We start from the raw sequence: 16,167 nt of genomic DNA, 5'->3' as shown, positions 1-16,167 counted from the left end.
ACTTCAATGGCCATTATAAGACGACAGCACCGAGTCTACGTTTCGATGGACCGTTGAGGCCTCACTCCTGAATAGCACTGTCGTCACCTACTCAGCCAGTGCTGGACAACTCGCGTACCATACGCAGAGTTCGCTCTGCGGACGTCGAGTTCATGTCAGCGACCGTCGCGACGGTTTGAAAGAACTCTGGGATCACGAACAGCCTCTTCACCCCATTTCTTGAGCCTCGCCATTCTCCTGCAGGAAAGATAAGCAAAATGCGAGCTCCCTCGACAGACCTCCTCCGTGCGCTGCGTCGCGCGACAGCAGCAGTACCGGGACATCCTCTACACGCGAACCTGTCTCAAGCGCAACGTCCCCTAGCCATCCCCTTCGCACGGCGTCAAACATGCCACGCTCAATCCCCTCCGGCGACGAGACACGTGCGGGCACTCTCTGCGAAGACCACTGCCCAGAATCGACGAATGTCGTCCTCTTCCTCATCCTCCTCCAAACCGGCGACTACCTCTCCAACGTCCACCAGCCGCGCCAGACAGATCAATCCCCGCGCGCCGAAACACCACGACCGTGGACCTGCTTCGAAGGAAGAGACACAGACCGATTTCTCCAAGATGGACATTTTGGCCAGCGCGGGCGTCGAGGAACCCGCCACGTCCATCGACGCCTGCACGAGCGATGGCTTCCATTTGAACAACGGCGTGCACACATCCGGTGGGAGGGGGGTGATGCTGCTCGGCGGCGAAGCGTTCGTGTGGCAGCCGTGGGTGTCTACGGGCTCTACTGCTGTGGCCTCCTCCGGTGGAAATGCGACAAGCAAGACGAGTGCGGGCGGAGGTGGAGGACCCAAGGATTTTACAGCCTTCCTCGACCCACGCGGGCTGTTGAACTTCCCGGCCTCGACCCTCGGCCTTCTCTCTCTCCTCTACCCAAAACCGGACCTCCTCCTCCTCGGCACGGGGCGCAAGTTGTGGATGCTCTCGCGAGAAACGAGAAAGTATCTGTCCGAGGAGCTGGGCATCAAGGTCGACGTCATGGACACGCCCAACGCGGCGGCCGCGTATAACTTGCTAGTGATGGAGCGCGGTGTCGCGGAGGTCGGATCGATTTTGATCCCCGAGGGGTGGGTTGGGCGGTAGAGGACACCGACCCCGAAGATGAACGGGTCAGCAAGCACATGGGAGGGGACGAGTAAGGAACACGGGGGAAGTAAGAATGGGATCTGTGAGAAGCAGTGGCTCATTGTTGAATAGAGGAATCTCAGGGAAGGAAGGATTTGAGCGAGCGAGCAAATGCGTCCAAGGGAGAAGAGTTGAGCTTGAGGCTACCACGAGAGGAGTACCTAAGCTAAGAGCGCAATGCTAATATTCGCCCCAATCTTTAGAAACCCTTGCCGGGATGGATATGATTTAACTGGAATCTCCTGTTCTTTTTCCCTCTCCCTTTCCCATGAACCTGAAGAAGGAGAGGGAGCAAAAAACTTAAGCACGAAGCAGCTCAACTCTGGTTCGTGATAAGCGAAACTCGCCCCCGGGAAGGGGTTGGTTTTTCTCGGCCGGTTTTACTACGAGTAATATATAAGTTGAGTCGTTGTCGTCGAAGGGGGAGGAGGAGGAGGAGGAGGAGGAGGAGGAGGAGGAGGTTCGAGGGTTCGAATCGAGGTCCTGCTGCCTGCTAGCCGGTTATTGCTAGTTTGACCCGACAGGACCGAGACGGGGTGTCATCGGACTCGATTTTCGCCCTGGTCGAGGTAGGGGGTCTTTGTGTGACAGGAATTCGGGAAAGTAACATGATAAGGCTGTAAATTATTTTTGTGTGTGCTGCGCTGTGAAGTTTGGGTGGGAGAGGTTCGTGTTGGTCTGCACCCGGTTGGTGGTGGTGGTGGTGGTGGTGGTGGTGGTGGTGGTGGTGAGCGGCGCAAGGCTGAATAATGTACGGAGTATATCTCGAGACATCACCGCGTTCGAGGTGTCGGTCGGTTCCAAACATGTGAATATATAGAGACTATTCCGTGTAATGCATAGCGCCTCAACAATGGTGAACGTATTCCATGACATCGGCACTCGAACCTGTATCAAGCTGTTATATACTAGAATTGGCTCGTACTGAATCAAGATAGCGCCGGCCAGAGGTATCTAGCCCACTCGTCCACCTGAGGGAAAGACGCTTCGCCCGGGAAATCAGCCAGAAGGTTGTTCAGATCCGTGTCGTCCAGACCCAGATCAAAGCCACCGGCGGCCGGAGCGGAGTCCGGCACGAGGCAGTTCATGACATTGGCAAACTTTTGCGCTTGGCCGTTGCGCGCCGCAACGGTGTTGAGCAACCCCTTGACCGTTTCCACATCCTTGACAAGCGTCGAGTGCCGCTCGTGCAGCGCCTCGAAGCCCCGCGTCATGGCCAGCACCGTGACCAGCCCGGCTTGGATTAAGAAGTAGCTACGAACACAACACCGTCAGCAGAGTCGTCATGGCCCATTTCAGAGCTCGACGGGGAACTTACAGACCGTACCAGTCTCCCATCACACTTGCAGCCTCGTGGTTGAAAAAGTGCTCGAGGGACTCGATGTTCCGATGTGCATGGTCCAAGCATCTCAGAACGCCGAGCCGGTCGTCGTTCGAGGCGCCGTGCCAGTGGCCCTGCCCCTCAGGGCCGACCCAGAGCAGAAAGTTGGGCAGGAAGATGAGCATCCGATGGCCTCGGATGCGCCAGAACAGTCGGTACCGACTCAGTCGCAGCCATTGGAAGGAGTACTGGGGGGTCACCGACTCTTGGAAATAGCAAGGCAGGGAATTCTGCCACTCTGATATCTCGTCGTCATATGCCAGGCTCTCGCTGGGAGTGATCCCGGAGTTACTGATGAGTCGGTTGTAGATCGGATTGAACAACATCTGGAAACCTGTCCCGGCGATCAGCCCTGAATAAATCGTTGGTCCGTCGACAGGCTTGGGGCGTTGTGCCGTGGCCATCGTCAACATCTGGCCTAGTGTCAGACCACGAACACCGACATGCTTCATTCACAACGTCTTCTTACTGTATCGGGCACATTGAGCGGAGGCTTGACGTCCATCGTGGTTTGGTCGGGCAGCAGTACCGGCCTGCCCAATGTGATTGACAGCCCACTGTCGAGGAACCACAAGCACCACCAGACTCTGCGACGGACTTCTTGCTCATGATGGCTGATTTTCCAGTTCGGGAATTCTTTGTGCAGACCCAAACTCATGGCAATCCGGACCGCCGCACCAAGGTGTACCGAGGCGATGTTCGGCCGGTTCAGGCGTTGGAGATGCAAGCTCATTATCGTCAGTGCCTGTATGGTGCAAATGTTACCGCTGCTCAACAGGTTCGAATTTGGTATCACGTCGGCGACGACGAACGGGTCGTGTGTATTTCCCTCCGAAACACGAAAACCCGTGCACCACGCGCCAATGGCCAGTACTGTCTTGAGCAGCAACTGCCACGCTTCGGAGTCTGGACGTGGAATGATTTCGGCGTACTGGGCCCGAAATGTTGCTTCGTGGACGATCGGGTACGCAGTATGAAACTGTTGAAAGTAGGCATCCAGAAATTGATCAGCCAGGAAATCATGGACTGCGAAAGTGGTGTCCAACCCGGACCCCGGGTCACAGCTACCCTGGGCAGCTTTGTCCAACTGATCGTAATCCGCGTCCAGCCTCCAGCCCGACTTGCACAGAGCGCGCAACAAAGCGACACTGGCCAGGCCTCCTGCTTGCAAGTGATCAGTCGAGGATTCGAGTCAAAGGCGGATTCAGGTACCAAGATAGCCAACTCCCTGAGGACTGACGGATAGAACAGCCATTCCATCTGCAGCTTTGGCGTCTGTACAAGTTCCCTCCCTCCAGTCAAATCCGCTCGGTGTCTGTGGCAAGGTTTCTGTGGTTTCAGACCTTGTGAGATCCTGCGATCCATCACGGTCCCGTTTCCATGCCGTGCTCGAACGTCGAGTGCCAGGACTTGTCACGATCACCGGCAAACCAGAGGCAATCGATTCAAGATCCGCATCTGGATCGATCTCGAGCAGTGCTCTCTCAAGACATCTCGCCCGCTGTTCAAGCGAGTCTACGTGACTGTCCGACATTAGCTGCTGTCTGTCTACCACCAATGGGCGGCATACGCTCGAGTCAACGGTTTCCTCGCAGCCTTTGGCTTATACACGCACGTAGTATTATGATTGACGCAGAAAGTACAGCTTGGGCGAGCCTTCGAGCACTTCACAATGCCGTGATCAGTAATGACAGAGATTGAAGTATTCACAGTTCTTACCCGTAGTTTCCTTGACCGACACTCGCTGCACTGGAGAAGAGTGAGCGAACTTATCAGCTTGCTGCATGTCTTTGCTTACCGCTAAGTAATCCATGGCGGCTGGCAAGAAAACATTTCATTGTGTCTGGGGGGTGGAACTCTCCATCAAAGTAGGCACTCGTTTTCTGTGTTCCTCGGCCCTCTAGACACTGACCAGCCCTCCAGGATAGAAGACTTATAACGCGGAACATCCCATTGGTGTCGGCCACCGTCGGAATGTCGCGACAGACCGGCCGTGTCTTCTAGCGAAAAAGTGGGCGCTCTCGGCTAACTTTGTATGTACAAGTACGGAGTATATGTCAGAGGCTCAGGGCGCTCTCACTTTCCTTATAGAACTTAGCGTGACATAATAGTGGGACAAAGCCTTATGGCAAGTTCGAGGTACCATTTCTAAATTCCACGCTGCCGAAGAAGGGAAGACCTATAAACAGATGGGTCACATGGATATGCCAACAAAGGTCACGACAGATAATACCAGCCAAACCCTCGTACCCACCAGATACCTTTGTCCCTAGCGCACCGCCCGCACATTTCCCCCGACATATGGAGCGACATGGGGTACAGGCCCTCTTTCCCCAGACACAAGCAACCTGAACGGGAAAGTGAAAGCGCGCCTTTATTCTGATCAACACCTCCTGCGGCCATCGGAATGGGATACATTAATATGGCTGTACGCCCGCAGTGTCTCGAACAGGTGCATCACACCTCTGTAGTACTACGTCCTGGGTGATCAAATCTCACATTTCATGTACCAACCGTTCCCAGTCGGCCGCAGTCACTCACCATGGGCCTTTTCTTTGGCAACCAGCTTGACGCCGACGGAAATATGAAGTTCCTGGCAACTGGAAGCAAGCTCACGGTATGGATCTCGGTGGCCACGTCAACAGTCCTTGTCTTCTACGGTTACGACCAGGTGAGTTGATATGCAATTACTCCCTGCACGTACTCTGCGCACGCTGCATGCTAATACGGCGAACAGGGCGTGTTCGGCAACGTGATTGTCAGCCAGGACTTCCTTACCACCATGGGGAATCCGTCCGCGTCTCTCCAGGGTACCATGGCATCACTATACACACTTGGGTGCTTCTTCGGTGCTGTCTCCACCATCTGGGTCGGTGATATGTTGGGACGACCAAAAACCGTCCTGGTCGGAAGCGGCACCATCTCCATCGGGGCTGTACTGCAAGCCGCCGCGTATGGCGTCCCGCAGATGATCGTTGGAAGAATCGTTGTCGGTCTTGGTACGGGCATGAACACAGCAACGGCTGGCGTTTGGCAGTCCGAGACCAGTAAGCCCAGCTCTCGTGGCAAACTGGTCATGATTCACATGGTGTGTCCGCCTATCGCGTTGTCGGGAAACTGACCTTATAAGAGATGATTATTGCTGACACGACAATGGCCTGTTAGGCACAATGTATCTCCGGGTTTTCTCTCTCCAACTGGCTCACTCTGGGACTTTCATTCGCGCCGGGGTCAGTGGCCTGGAGGTTTCCGCTTGCATTCCAGATCGTCTTTACAATCGTCCTATGGTGCATCTGTCCCTTTCTGCCAGACTCGCCCAGACTCTTGATCCGAAAGGGTCTCAAAGACGAAGCGCTCCAGGTTCTCGCCGCATTGGAAGGCGAGCGCGCAACAAAGCACAGCAGTTCCGTGCACCTGCAATACGACATTATCAAGGATGTGCTCGATCGGGAACACGTCAATACTTATTCGTGGTGGACCTTGCTCCGCGGACGAGGCCCTGCTGGTGTCCTCCGTCGCATGGCTTTGGGCGCAGGAATGCAGGCGATGAACCAGATTTCGGGTATCAATGCTACTTCTTATGTGAGTTTTAACCTGCACTCCCCCGGAAACAGCAGCGGGCTCACGGTCCTCCAAAGTATACGACCTACATTTTCATCAACGCGCTCGGATTCAGCGAAGTCAAGGCCCGAATCCTGGCCGCCTCGGGCAGTGTGAATTATTTGATCTTTGCCTTACTATCTTACCTCCCCATCGAGCGCTACGGGCGTCGGCGGGTCTTTATGACATCCGCAGCTGTGTGCTCAGCGTGCTTCGTGGGTATCACTGTTGCCCTGTATCTGTCGGACTCCGGGAAAAAGAGCAGCTTTGACATGGGTGTGGTTGCGGTAGCTTTCTTCTTCGTCTTCTGGAGTGCTTTTGGGGCCGGTGCTCTCGGCGTGCCCTGGCTATATGCGTCAGAGATCAACGCCCTCGAGATGCGCACCAAGGGCGCCAGCGTGGCCATGTCGACAAATTGGATCGTGAACTACGCCGTCGTCCAGGTCACAACCGACGGCATCAACAATCTGCACTGGCGGTTCTGGATCATTTGGGCCGTCATCTGTGGGTCCTTTGTCCCGATCACCTACCTTTTCTACCCCGAGACCGCCAACCGGTCCCTCGAAGACATCGATAGATTCTTCGAAAGTCGCCCCGGGCCCATCGTCTGCCGCAACCGGCTCGCCACACAGCTCAAGCGCCCCGTCGAGTTCGAGGAGGCGGACAGGGTTGTTGCGAGCCACATGAACAAAGACGCTTCGGAGCTCATTGAGAGACAGGCGACCAAGTACTCTGAGAATGTCGCCGAAGTTGGTATTGAGAAGGATAGAGTGTGAAGCATCGATCACAAGTAGCACCCTTTCCCTATATTGCTTGGACGGAATGAAGAGGAAAAGGACTACCACCCAAGCGAAGAGGGAATCATTTCCCCCCCAAAACCTTGACAGATCTATTGAGAAGCGATATTCTTCTGAATAAAAACATTCGTAGGGTCACCGTACTTTAGTGCCACGGAATATCATACTTTTCTGGACTTTACGAATATTCCCCATTTCAAAGGTCCACCTCCCACATCCTCAACAGATCCTGTGATCGCCAGCCGCATTTCCACCCCGTTTCTCGTTGGACAGTCGTCAGGAGCTGGAGCACCTTCATCTTCTCTGCAGCAGCCCGCATGTTTCGCCCACAGATCCACAGTGATTGTATCGAGTTGACCAGGCAAGGACTGGAGCGCGTCAGAGGGTATCAGCAACTGTGTTCAAGCCATGAAAGGTTAAGAAGAAAAAATAAGGGTTCCTTACGGATCAAGGTTGGAGGCTATAATGCCACAAGCCATGCGCGCGTTCGAGTAGATGAGGTCGCCGACTGCCTCTCTCGTCAACCCCAGGGAGCAGAATTCTTTCATCTCGAGGAGGAGAACTATTCCGGTGTGATACATTGTCCAGGCTATGACTGGTTCCTCTCAGCACCCAGTCGCTTGCTGCTGGGGACGTGGTCTGACGTCGCAGGAAACCTACCTGAAGTGTGGTTGACATATATCACTGTTGGAAAGGGGCTCGCACCCGTCCTCGTCTCGGCGCCGGCCTCCGCGCCTAGCGACATGACGGGGTTTGTCGAGTTGGAGCCCATGTCTTTCCAGGCCTCGAGTGCGTCCCAGAGTTCGGTCCACTCAGCCCGGGTCTCGTGTACAGGCTGTTTATCAGCATACGAGAGGAAGTTGACGATGCGCGCAAAAACCCAGAGCAGAATGGTTGCGTGTTGTCCGAATTCGACGTCTACGCCGGAAAGAAGGTTCTTGGTGTCATCAAACCAGACCTTCGGTGGCATCAGGGTACACGTGTTGTTGCAGAATGCCGCCCAGATGTCTGATCCGCATCATGTTAGCACACAATCCTAGACCAAAGAGAAACGTGCCGGTCGAAAGTGCAAACACTGACCGACTTTGGCGTACGACCAGAAACAAGAGGACACCAGCCCGCCCGTGGACGCGTTCCACCCCTTTGAAGTCAGTATCGCCGCACAGCCTTCGAGGTGGCGGAGCCAGTCTGAATATTTCGAGGTCATCATTTCATAAACGGCAAGGAGGATACAGCTGACGAGTGTTGCGCAGGTGGCTTGTTCCACTGTGGCAGAATTGATGAGTTTCTGGAGGGCGTTCTGGTAGAGCTGGAGCTCGAGTCGGGATGAACAGCTCGAGTCGGTCGAGTACTTGTAGCGGGCCGATAGCGCCAGAATGCATGCCCTGCAGAGGGAGTTGTCCAGTAGCTCGTGCACATTCCGGACCGTGAAGTGGCGCAGGGGATCGCTATTCTCCATCCACCGACCAACATAGCGCAGATATTCTTGCACAAAGGGCACCTCCTCCTCTCGGGTGAGTATCTCGGTAACACTCGCGTAGATGGCTGGCGAGTGATCGAGTAGAGTTTTGGCAGACACGTTCCCAAACGACCTCGAGGCGTCCTGTTCGGCGGACTCTGGAGAATCATGACGAGTTGAGGTATTGTTTGTATTCATGCCAATCGGAATGTTTGTCACCAATGCGCGGTTATCTGTGCCAGGCGGTTCGTCCAGCACCGGACTACCCGTGGCTGGAGATGGTCTGTCAAGCGACGCTGTAAGGGGAGGGAAGACAGGAGAAGGCGTGCTTAACCTCCGATACCCCGGCCCATAATGGCTTTCAACCTCATCTGTATCATTACCTGGCCTTCGGGTCACGCAAAGAGTTGCGGTTGATGGCAACAGAGTCTGCGGAGTGTCCGTCGACTCGGACTCCGATGGAGTTGCTTGTGGTGCCGAAGACGACGGAAGATGGTGCGACGAGGCGGCATTCGTCTGAAATTGAAATCTATCAGCATCATGAAGGAGGACCTTGGCCCTGAGGGAGGATTTCTGGGGGGGACTCGCCGTGCTTGTGGCAGCCGTTTTGTGTTTGTCGACGCCTCCGGCGACGGGCTTGAAACGAACCCATGCGCCATACTCACATCGTCTGGAGGTGCGATTGCAGTTGACACAAACCGGTACTGATTCGTCACATTTTTTCCTTCGCTTCCGGCAGGTCAAACAGCCAGTGCGTGTCCTTACTACCTTGGGTACGCGGCCACCCTGCATGATTTCAGACTTACGAATATGCCATGGGTAGAAAATATCGAGCGACGATTCAAGCCCGGGGAAATCGATAGAACGCATCATGCCGAAGATCGTAACACCGTCGACCATCGCAGTAACCCCGCGACCACTCCGCAGAGTGGGGGATTTGGATCCGGGGGGAGGGAGGGGGGGGTTTGGGTAACCACTGCCTACATGGGCACGAAATATGCGACAAGAGTACTGAGCATGTCCTCGCCTACTGACCAAGACAAACGAGCCAATGTCATGATTCAGAAGTACATTCAAGGAGATTGATGCGATCTGTGCCATTCGCTGACGAGTCATATTCCATATACTCTAGAAAGTCACACAAGGAGGGGGCTTGTTACATGTGAAGAGTTTTGCACCCGACTGCGGAGATGCTGATTAGAGAGATCCTGGTTGTTCACGACCCAGTGGTGCGTCACCTGAGTTCGCTATCTTTTCCAGAAACAAACTGGATTGATGCTCGAGGCCATCCGGATCTTATGTCGTCGTCGATTGACATTCTTGTTGTGTAATAGACCGGGGAGGCAATGAAGGACGCGCCTAAACATCTCAAAATAGGTTAGATGGTCGAGGTCGCCCCAAGGTCTACAACAGGAAGGCGTAAACGCGCCAGTTGCCGTCGCGAGATCCATCCCTGCCTCACTCTCCCCAAAAGACATTTGCTTCCTGAACAGAAGGACCAAGGCGGTGTGGACTAGCCAGCGTGGGTCCTGCGCCGTAGCTTTGGATACTTAAGACTATGTTCAGTCAACGTTTGTGAACCGACTCAACAGGACCTGGCCCCAAAATTTGCAGTCAACATTTCGCGAGTAATCCATCCTTTGCAGTCACCCCCCCCCCCCCCCCCCAAAAAACAAAAATGTCGGTTACAACAACATTAACACATCTCGTGACATCGAACCCGAGGCTGAACAGCGACAAGCCGCAATCCCAGATTGAAGGAGTCAAAGCAAACACTGAAAGAGAGCTTGAGATCGCGACACAAAAAGGTGCCCCTGATGTCTACATCGACGCGGAGAAGGACACAGACTGGTATCTCTGGCAAGGCAGCATCTACGTTAAGCCGTTGAGATTCGAAAATCGATCAGGAACATATGTCATCATGTTGAAGACTGGACCGGAGGCCCAGCTTGGCAAACACCGGCACCGGGGAGAGGTCAGAGCACTCACTGTCAGTGGCAGCTGGGGTTATCACGAGTGAGTTCGCATCCTGTGAATTTGTTTTTGATTGTCTAGCCTCATGCCGACCGGTCTTTTTTAGATATCCCTGGACTGCGAAACCTGGGGACTATGTCAACGAGAACCCTGGCACTATTCATACTCTGTGGATGGGTGAAGGGGCAGAAGTCATGTTCAACGTTACTGGGTCAATCGAATTTTTCAACGATGATGGAGAGCTACGTGAAGTCATGGACTTGTTCAGTTTCTGGAGGATGTACGTAGACCATTGCCAACAGGAGGGCAAGCATGTAAACGACAAGCTGTGGTTTTAAGTACACATAGCTCGTGCTGGATGCTCAATGTCAGTCTTGTGCGGTTTGATGATATATCATCGAGCATTTGTTCAGATTTCAGATGCCTCTCGCGTCTCTAGATCGAATTTTGAGACTTCAGGGTTTCCCACACCAGTGGCTCCTTCAACGGACTACTGTGAGTACCCTGCGCGGCACATTGCCAATGATGGCCTACGCTTTCCCTGATGTCTTCCAAACCTTACATCAAGACGTGATTGCTACAAGATCACCGGGTAATGAACCAAGAAGAAGTACACATGGCGTGGGCTTTACCGAAATGAGACTCATCAAGAGCAACCTTCCACCAAATTCAGCTGGTATGGACCGCCTGGAATCCCCGAACCAGGTCATATCGCGCGACGGATTGAAGCATCCCCTCGAAAGCGTGCACATTGGTGGATCGATCTCGATCGATGTTTGGTTGTCCTCAAAAGAAGAGCGGATGCAGACCGCCGAGGGCCGCCGCTACGTCTACCTGCGACATTTGGGGCCCGAAAGCCTGGACGGCGGGCTCGCTTTTCTGCCGCCATCTTCCTGGCTGATTGTTACAACGATTGGGGATCCTGTTAGAGTCCGAATATTTGCATGTAGGAGAACATCATCGACCCACGCCTCCAGTGCAGTTTACGACAAAGGGAGCACGATGTTGAGAATTGAGGAGTGGGTCACTTGTTTGGTAACCAAGTCAAGCCGAGACCGGTATAAGGTTGCCGAATTGATGGCGCAGCACTTTGGGATGTTACTCCTCGTGAGTCTGGGCGGTAGATTGAGATCCCTAGTCAAGGAAAGGGAACGGTGGGAGCTGAGGAAAGAGCTCCTCACCCAATGGTAGTACGGGAGATAGTGTGGAATGAATGGAGGGCCGCCCATTGGACCCATTGACCAGCAATAGAAATCCTGCAATCTTAGTGGCCAGGCGGACTGGCGGGCCGCCAGCAACTTGATTTGTGGAGCCAAATATGGGGCATATCGACTTCTTCCGCTTCACGAGCGGGCGAGAATTGAACAAGTTTGATGGCAGCAAACTGGAACCACGGATCACTGTTCGCCGATAGTCGGCTTGACAGGCTGTGGGGGAATCCCCGCGTTGGAAAGCCGGGGTCTGTCATAATGCACTGGGGAGCCTCGCATCTTCGCAGGCTATAAAGCTGTTCATGTTGGCAACCAGCCGGGCCAAAACTCGCTTCAACCATACTCGGGAACGCATGTTCGAACCAGCACATAACCAAAAATTGGCCGTGACACGATGTCTCCAGACTCCAGAAACACAGGGGGTCTCCTCTTCGAATCTCCGGATAAGAGTGCTCGCGCGCTCCTGTTTGAAAACCCTTACATCCTCGGTCTTGCATGCGTGAGTCCTTTGTTCTCTGAGAATGTGGCCAGGAGATCGTATTGTTCGACCTCCTGGGCGGAAAACGGTGGCACGAAAACAACTGACCAAGTCTCATAGTTCGCGTCCTTGGGGGGCTTCCTGTTCGGTTATGACCAGGGCGTGGTTTCTGGTATCCTGACCATGGAGTCTTTTGGGGCCAGGTTTCCGCACGTCTACCTGAGTACCAGCTTCAAAGGCTGGTTCGTGTCCATCCTACTCCTGAGTATGACGGATCTGTGCCCATTCGCGACGGGCATGCGTTATGCTGACTATCGGGTAGCCGCTTGGTTTGGATCCCTTGTGAACGGGCCCCTGGCCGATCGATTTGGGCGGAAATGGACAATTGTGATGGCGGTCGTGGTTTTCATAATCGGCTCCGCCATCCAGGCGGGTGCGTACTCTACTGGGATGCTCTTTGCAGGTGAGTACTCGAGGGGATTTCAACATAGTGGCTACGATTTGTTTATGCTGACTTTTGCCCCCGTTCTGAGGTCGCGCCATTGCCGGCTTCTCTGTAGGAATGCTTACGATGATCGTACCGATGTATCTGGCGGAAGTGTCGGTCCCGGGAATTCGCGGCACACTGGTTGTACTCCAACAATGTAGGCAAAGTGTCCTCGCCCGTTCGATAGTATGGTGACTAACTATCTCACAGTGAGCATTACCATCGGTATCTGTGTAAGCTTTTGGGTGGAATACGGAACACACTACATCGGTGGCGTCCGATGTGCTCCAAACATTTCGTATACCGGTGGAGGTGATTCTGGTCCCAGCTTCGATCCACGGTATGACGTTGGGCCTTCTGGCTGTACCGGTCAGTCCGAAGCTTCGTGGAGGGTGCCTTTTGCCCTCCAGATCTTTCCGGCACTTGTTCTTGGATTCGGAATGCTCGCTTTCCCGGAGTCCCCGCGGTTTTTGATGGCAAAGCATCGCGAAGAATCGGCTCTAGCAGCATTGTCCACACTGCGTCGTCTACCAACCCAGGCGGAGATTCTGACGGTCGAGTTCCTCGCCATCAAAGCCGAAGTTCTTTTTCAAGAGAGCTTTAACGCAGACCGTTATCCTGGAAAGACTGGCCTTCGGCTAGCTCTCGCTCAGTACGGAGCTCTCGTGTCGACAAGGCCTTCATTCCACCGTCTTGCAGTGGGCTGCTGTGTGATGTTCTTTCAACAATTCGTAAGTTTCTTTGTCCACGCTCACTTTTCATCATCTATATGAATATGTTTTTCGATCGCCGCTGGAAACTCCGTTAACGAGATTCGGTGACTAGATGGGGTGTAACGCCATGATTTACTATGCGCCGACCATCTTCAGTCAGCTAGGCTTGTCTGGAAATACAACATCACTCCTGGCCACGGGCGTGTACAGAATTGTCAGCATGCTATCCACACTGCCAGCATTGTTTTTGATCGACAAAATCGGCCGGCGGCCACTGCTCATTTGCGGCGGGGTTGGCACCTTCGTGTCACTCACCGTCGTGGCTGGCGTCATTGGAGGCTACGGCAATAGTTTGGCATCGCAGAAAGCAGCGGCATGGACCGGGATCGCGTTCATCTATTTCTACGCGGTGAACTTCTGCTATTCGTTTGCGCCGATTGGTTGGGTGCTGCCGTCCGAGATCTTCACCTTGGGGAGTCGATCAAAAGCCATGTCGATCACGACCAGCACGACGTGGATGAGCAACTTTGTCATTGGCATCGTGACGCCTGACATGCTGGCCGTCCTGAAGTACGGCACCTATATCTTCTTTGCCGCGTTCTGTCTGCTCGCGGTCGGTTTCGTCTGGTTCTTTGTTCCGGAGACCCGAGGGAAGAGCCTGGAAGACATGGACGTCGTCTTTGGCGATACGGCCGCCCACGAGGAGAAGGAGCGCCTGTTTGCCATTACAGCCAGACTTGAGGGTGGGAGGTTCGCGCAGCACCCACAAGATACCAAGGATATCGAAATTGGCGGCGAGGCGAGGGAGATCGAAGTTGTCACCACCTAACTCGCGCAGAACATGATAAGGTTCAAATAGCTAGCTGTATGTGAGTTTGCCAATGTGAGGGCTACGATCAAAAATCCTCGATTATGTTCCGCGAAACAGGAGAGAATGGAATCTTTTCTTCCGTTGCGGGGATTTGCTTTCCTCTGATAGCATTCGATTACAAGACCGGTCTCTTGTCTACATATTCTGACAGGTCATTTACCCTGCCACACACAAGGAATTGATAAGAGCTGGGTGTTTCAGCTATATGCGCCCTGACTCCAGCCCTCTCCTCAGGCTGGACGAGATACATGGTGCTGCATTCACCAGTCCAGCTGCCGATGATCCCTGTTCCGGACAGGTTCTGTAGCAAACTCAACAGCGTATCACATACAAGCATCCAATCCATCAGTTCCGACTGTGTGGCGGAGGTCCTGATGCAATCATACCTCTGCTGACCAAGTACTCTTGTATTCCGTATGACCTTTCCCCCATAAAAAGTCTCCAGTACTTAAAAATGGTCGTGAAGTATCAATATTTTGATTCGCCTGTAGACCAAAATAGAGGAGAATAACTAAATCTCTCGAACTTTGATTCTCTCATTTTACCTGTCGACTGAAAGCACTGTCATAACCGGTCAAGACAAATCTATATTTCACTTTGTTCTTGGATACGCGGCTCACTGCCTCGCGGAGCCCCTCTTCCGAAATAGGGATCGTCTCAATCATAGGAAACAGCTGCTTTTGTTCGGCCAGCTTCAGCATCGCCAGACATTCGGGTCTGTTGCCAATGTGACTTCCACTGATGGCACAGCCATTGATGATCAACGCCGGGATGCTCAGGGGAGGCAGAGGAGCGTCGGGGACGCCGAGCTGATGGAATGCGCCCCCTATAGAGCAAAGCGATAGGTAATCGGGGACATTGAACTGGTGTGTCATGTCTGCAGTGTTGAGCACGAGGTCAAAGGCGTACCGGTGGGGTTTCGCCCAACCCGGCGTGTCGTTGACGACGAAATCCTTCGCGCCCAGGTTGAATGCATCGTCCCGCTTGTGGGCCGAGTGCGAGATCACCGTGACCTCTGCCCCGAGTGCGTTTGCGAACATGACCGCGAAATGTCCCAGGCCACCGAGACCGACCACGGCCACTTTCTTTCCAGGACCTATCTTGGCCCTTGCTAGCGGTGACCAGACGGTCAAACCCGCGCACATCATAGGCGCCGCACATTCTGGAGGTATGCCGTCCGGAATCGGAAAGACGAAGTACTCGTGAGCCCTGATGTGGGATGCAAAGCCACCTTGGGACATCGTTTTGCGAGGGTCGACCTCTTCAGGATATGGCCCGCCGTACGTCGGGACCATCTTCTCGCAGTAGTTCTCGTTGTCGCTCGTGCACTGCTTGCACTCGAGGCAGGACCAGACTTGGGCACCGACCCCGACTCTGTCGCCAACCTTGACGGTCGTCACGGCAGAGCCTACCTGGATCGCTCGTCCCACGACTTCGTGGCCCACACAAAGCGGCAACGGAGCCTCGCCCCAACCCCCGTTGATTGTATGTACGTCCGATCCGCAGACGCCGCAGCACTCGATCTCGATGTCAACGTCGTTTTGTCCAAATTTCTTGGGCATGAACTGCGGGTCTTTGATGAGCCAGGTCCTAGCGAAGAAACTCTGGGTTTTACCGGTTGCTTCTTGAAGACAGTCCATTCCTTCTGGTCCTCGACCATGAATCCCTCGAATACTTCTGGATAACTCATTCTGTCTTCATGGGATGTCTGATAAATGACAATGTAGTCTCTTACAAAGTTTCACGCAAGCAAGCAAGTTGGAAAATCCATCTAATCAGTCTCAGGTCCTGAGAAATTGTGGCATTATAGGTTTCTGCACGGCGTCGATAGTATCCGCTGCCATTGACTTGTTTGGGTTTTCTGGCTGCATCCCGAGCGATCTTTTCGAGAGCAACCGTCCGGCCAGAAGAATCACGACACATCACTTCGGGAGACCCCAGACCGAAGGTGTGCTGCTCTGAGTGGGGAGATGCTATGCGGTCCAGATCCAAAAGACAATTCGGCCCCGGTGCCCGGA

General features: G+C 53.9%; 4 protein-coding genes across 4 annotated transcripts; 2 read left to right on the top strand and 2 right to left on the bottom strand.

The window, feature by feature from the left end:
• The first annotated feature begins 1 nt into the window (after position 1).
• On the top strand, positions 2 to 1,451 carry PV07_01615 (uncharacterized protein). The gene has a single exon (XM_016388156.1). The coding sequence runs from the start codon at positions 258 to 260 to the stop codon at positions 1,134 to 1,136; it is 879 nt and encodes a 292-aa protein (XP_016255084.1). The 5' UTR covers positions 2 to 257; the 3' UTR covers positions 1,137 to 1,451.
• Positions 1,452 to 7,152: 5,701 nt separating this feature from the next.
• Positions 7,153 to 9,315, bottom strand: PV07_01614 (uncharacterized protein; the record flags this gene model as incomplete). Its single annotated transcript, XM_016388155.1, has 4 exons — positions 7,153 to 7,324; positions 7,401 to 7,551; positions 7,617 to 7,964; positions 8,037 to 9,315. The coding sequence occupies 4 exons, from the start codon at positions 9,313 to 9,315 to the stop codon at positions 7,153 to 7,155; spliced, it is 1,950 nt and encodes a 649-aa protein (XP_016255083.1).
• A 1,599-nt stretch (positions 9,316 to 10,914) lies between these two features.
• On the top strand, positions 10,915 to 11,580 carry PV07_01613 (uncharacterized protein; the record flags this gene model as incomplete). Its single annotated transcript, XM_016388154.1, has 1 exon — positions 10,915 to 11,580. One exon carries the CDS (start codon positions 10,915 to 10,917, stop codon positions 11,578 to 11,580), a length of 666 nt encoding a protein of 221 aa, XP_016255082.1.
• A 3,105-nt stretch (positions 11,581 to 14,685) lies between these two features.
• PV07_01612 (uncharacterized protein) lies at positions 14,686 to 15,789 on the bottom strand (the record flags this gene model as incomplete). Its single annotated transcript, XM_016388153.1, has 1 exon — positions 14,686 to 15,789. One exon carries the CDS (start codon positions 15,787 to 15,789, stop codon positions 14,686 to 14,688), a length of 1,104 nt encoding a protein of 367 aa, XP_016255081.1.
• Between the last annotated feature and the right edge of the window lie 378 nt (positions 15,790 to 16,167).

This window comes from Cladophialophora immunda (assembly GCF_000835495.1).
Source record: "Cladophialophora immunda strain CBS 83496 unplaced genomic scaffold supercont1.1, whole genome shotgun sequence".
Lineage (NCBI taxonomy): Eukaryota > Fungi > Ascomycota > Eurotiomycetes > Chaetothyriales > Herpotrichiellaceae > Cladophialophora > Cladophialophora immunda.
The sequence above is the reverse complement of the archived record's forward strand: the minus strand, read 5'-3'. Positions and strand labels throughout refer to the sequence as shown.

What these genes read in the sequence shown, in the direction of transcription:
- PV07_01615 (XM_016388156.1), top strand. Translation starts at nt 258, where the DNA reads ATGCGAGCTCCCTCGACAGACCTCCTCCGTGCGCTGCGTCGCGCGACA.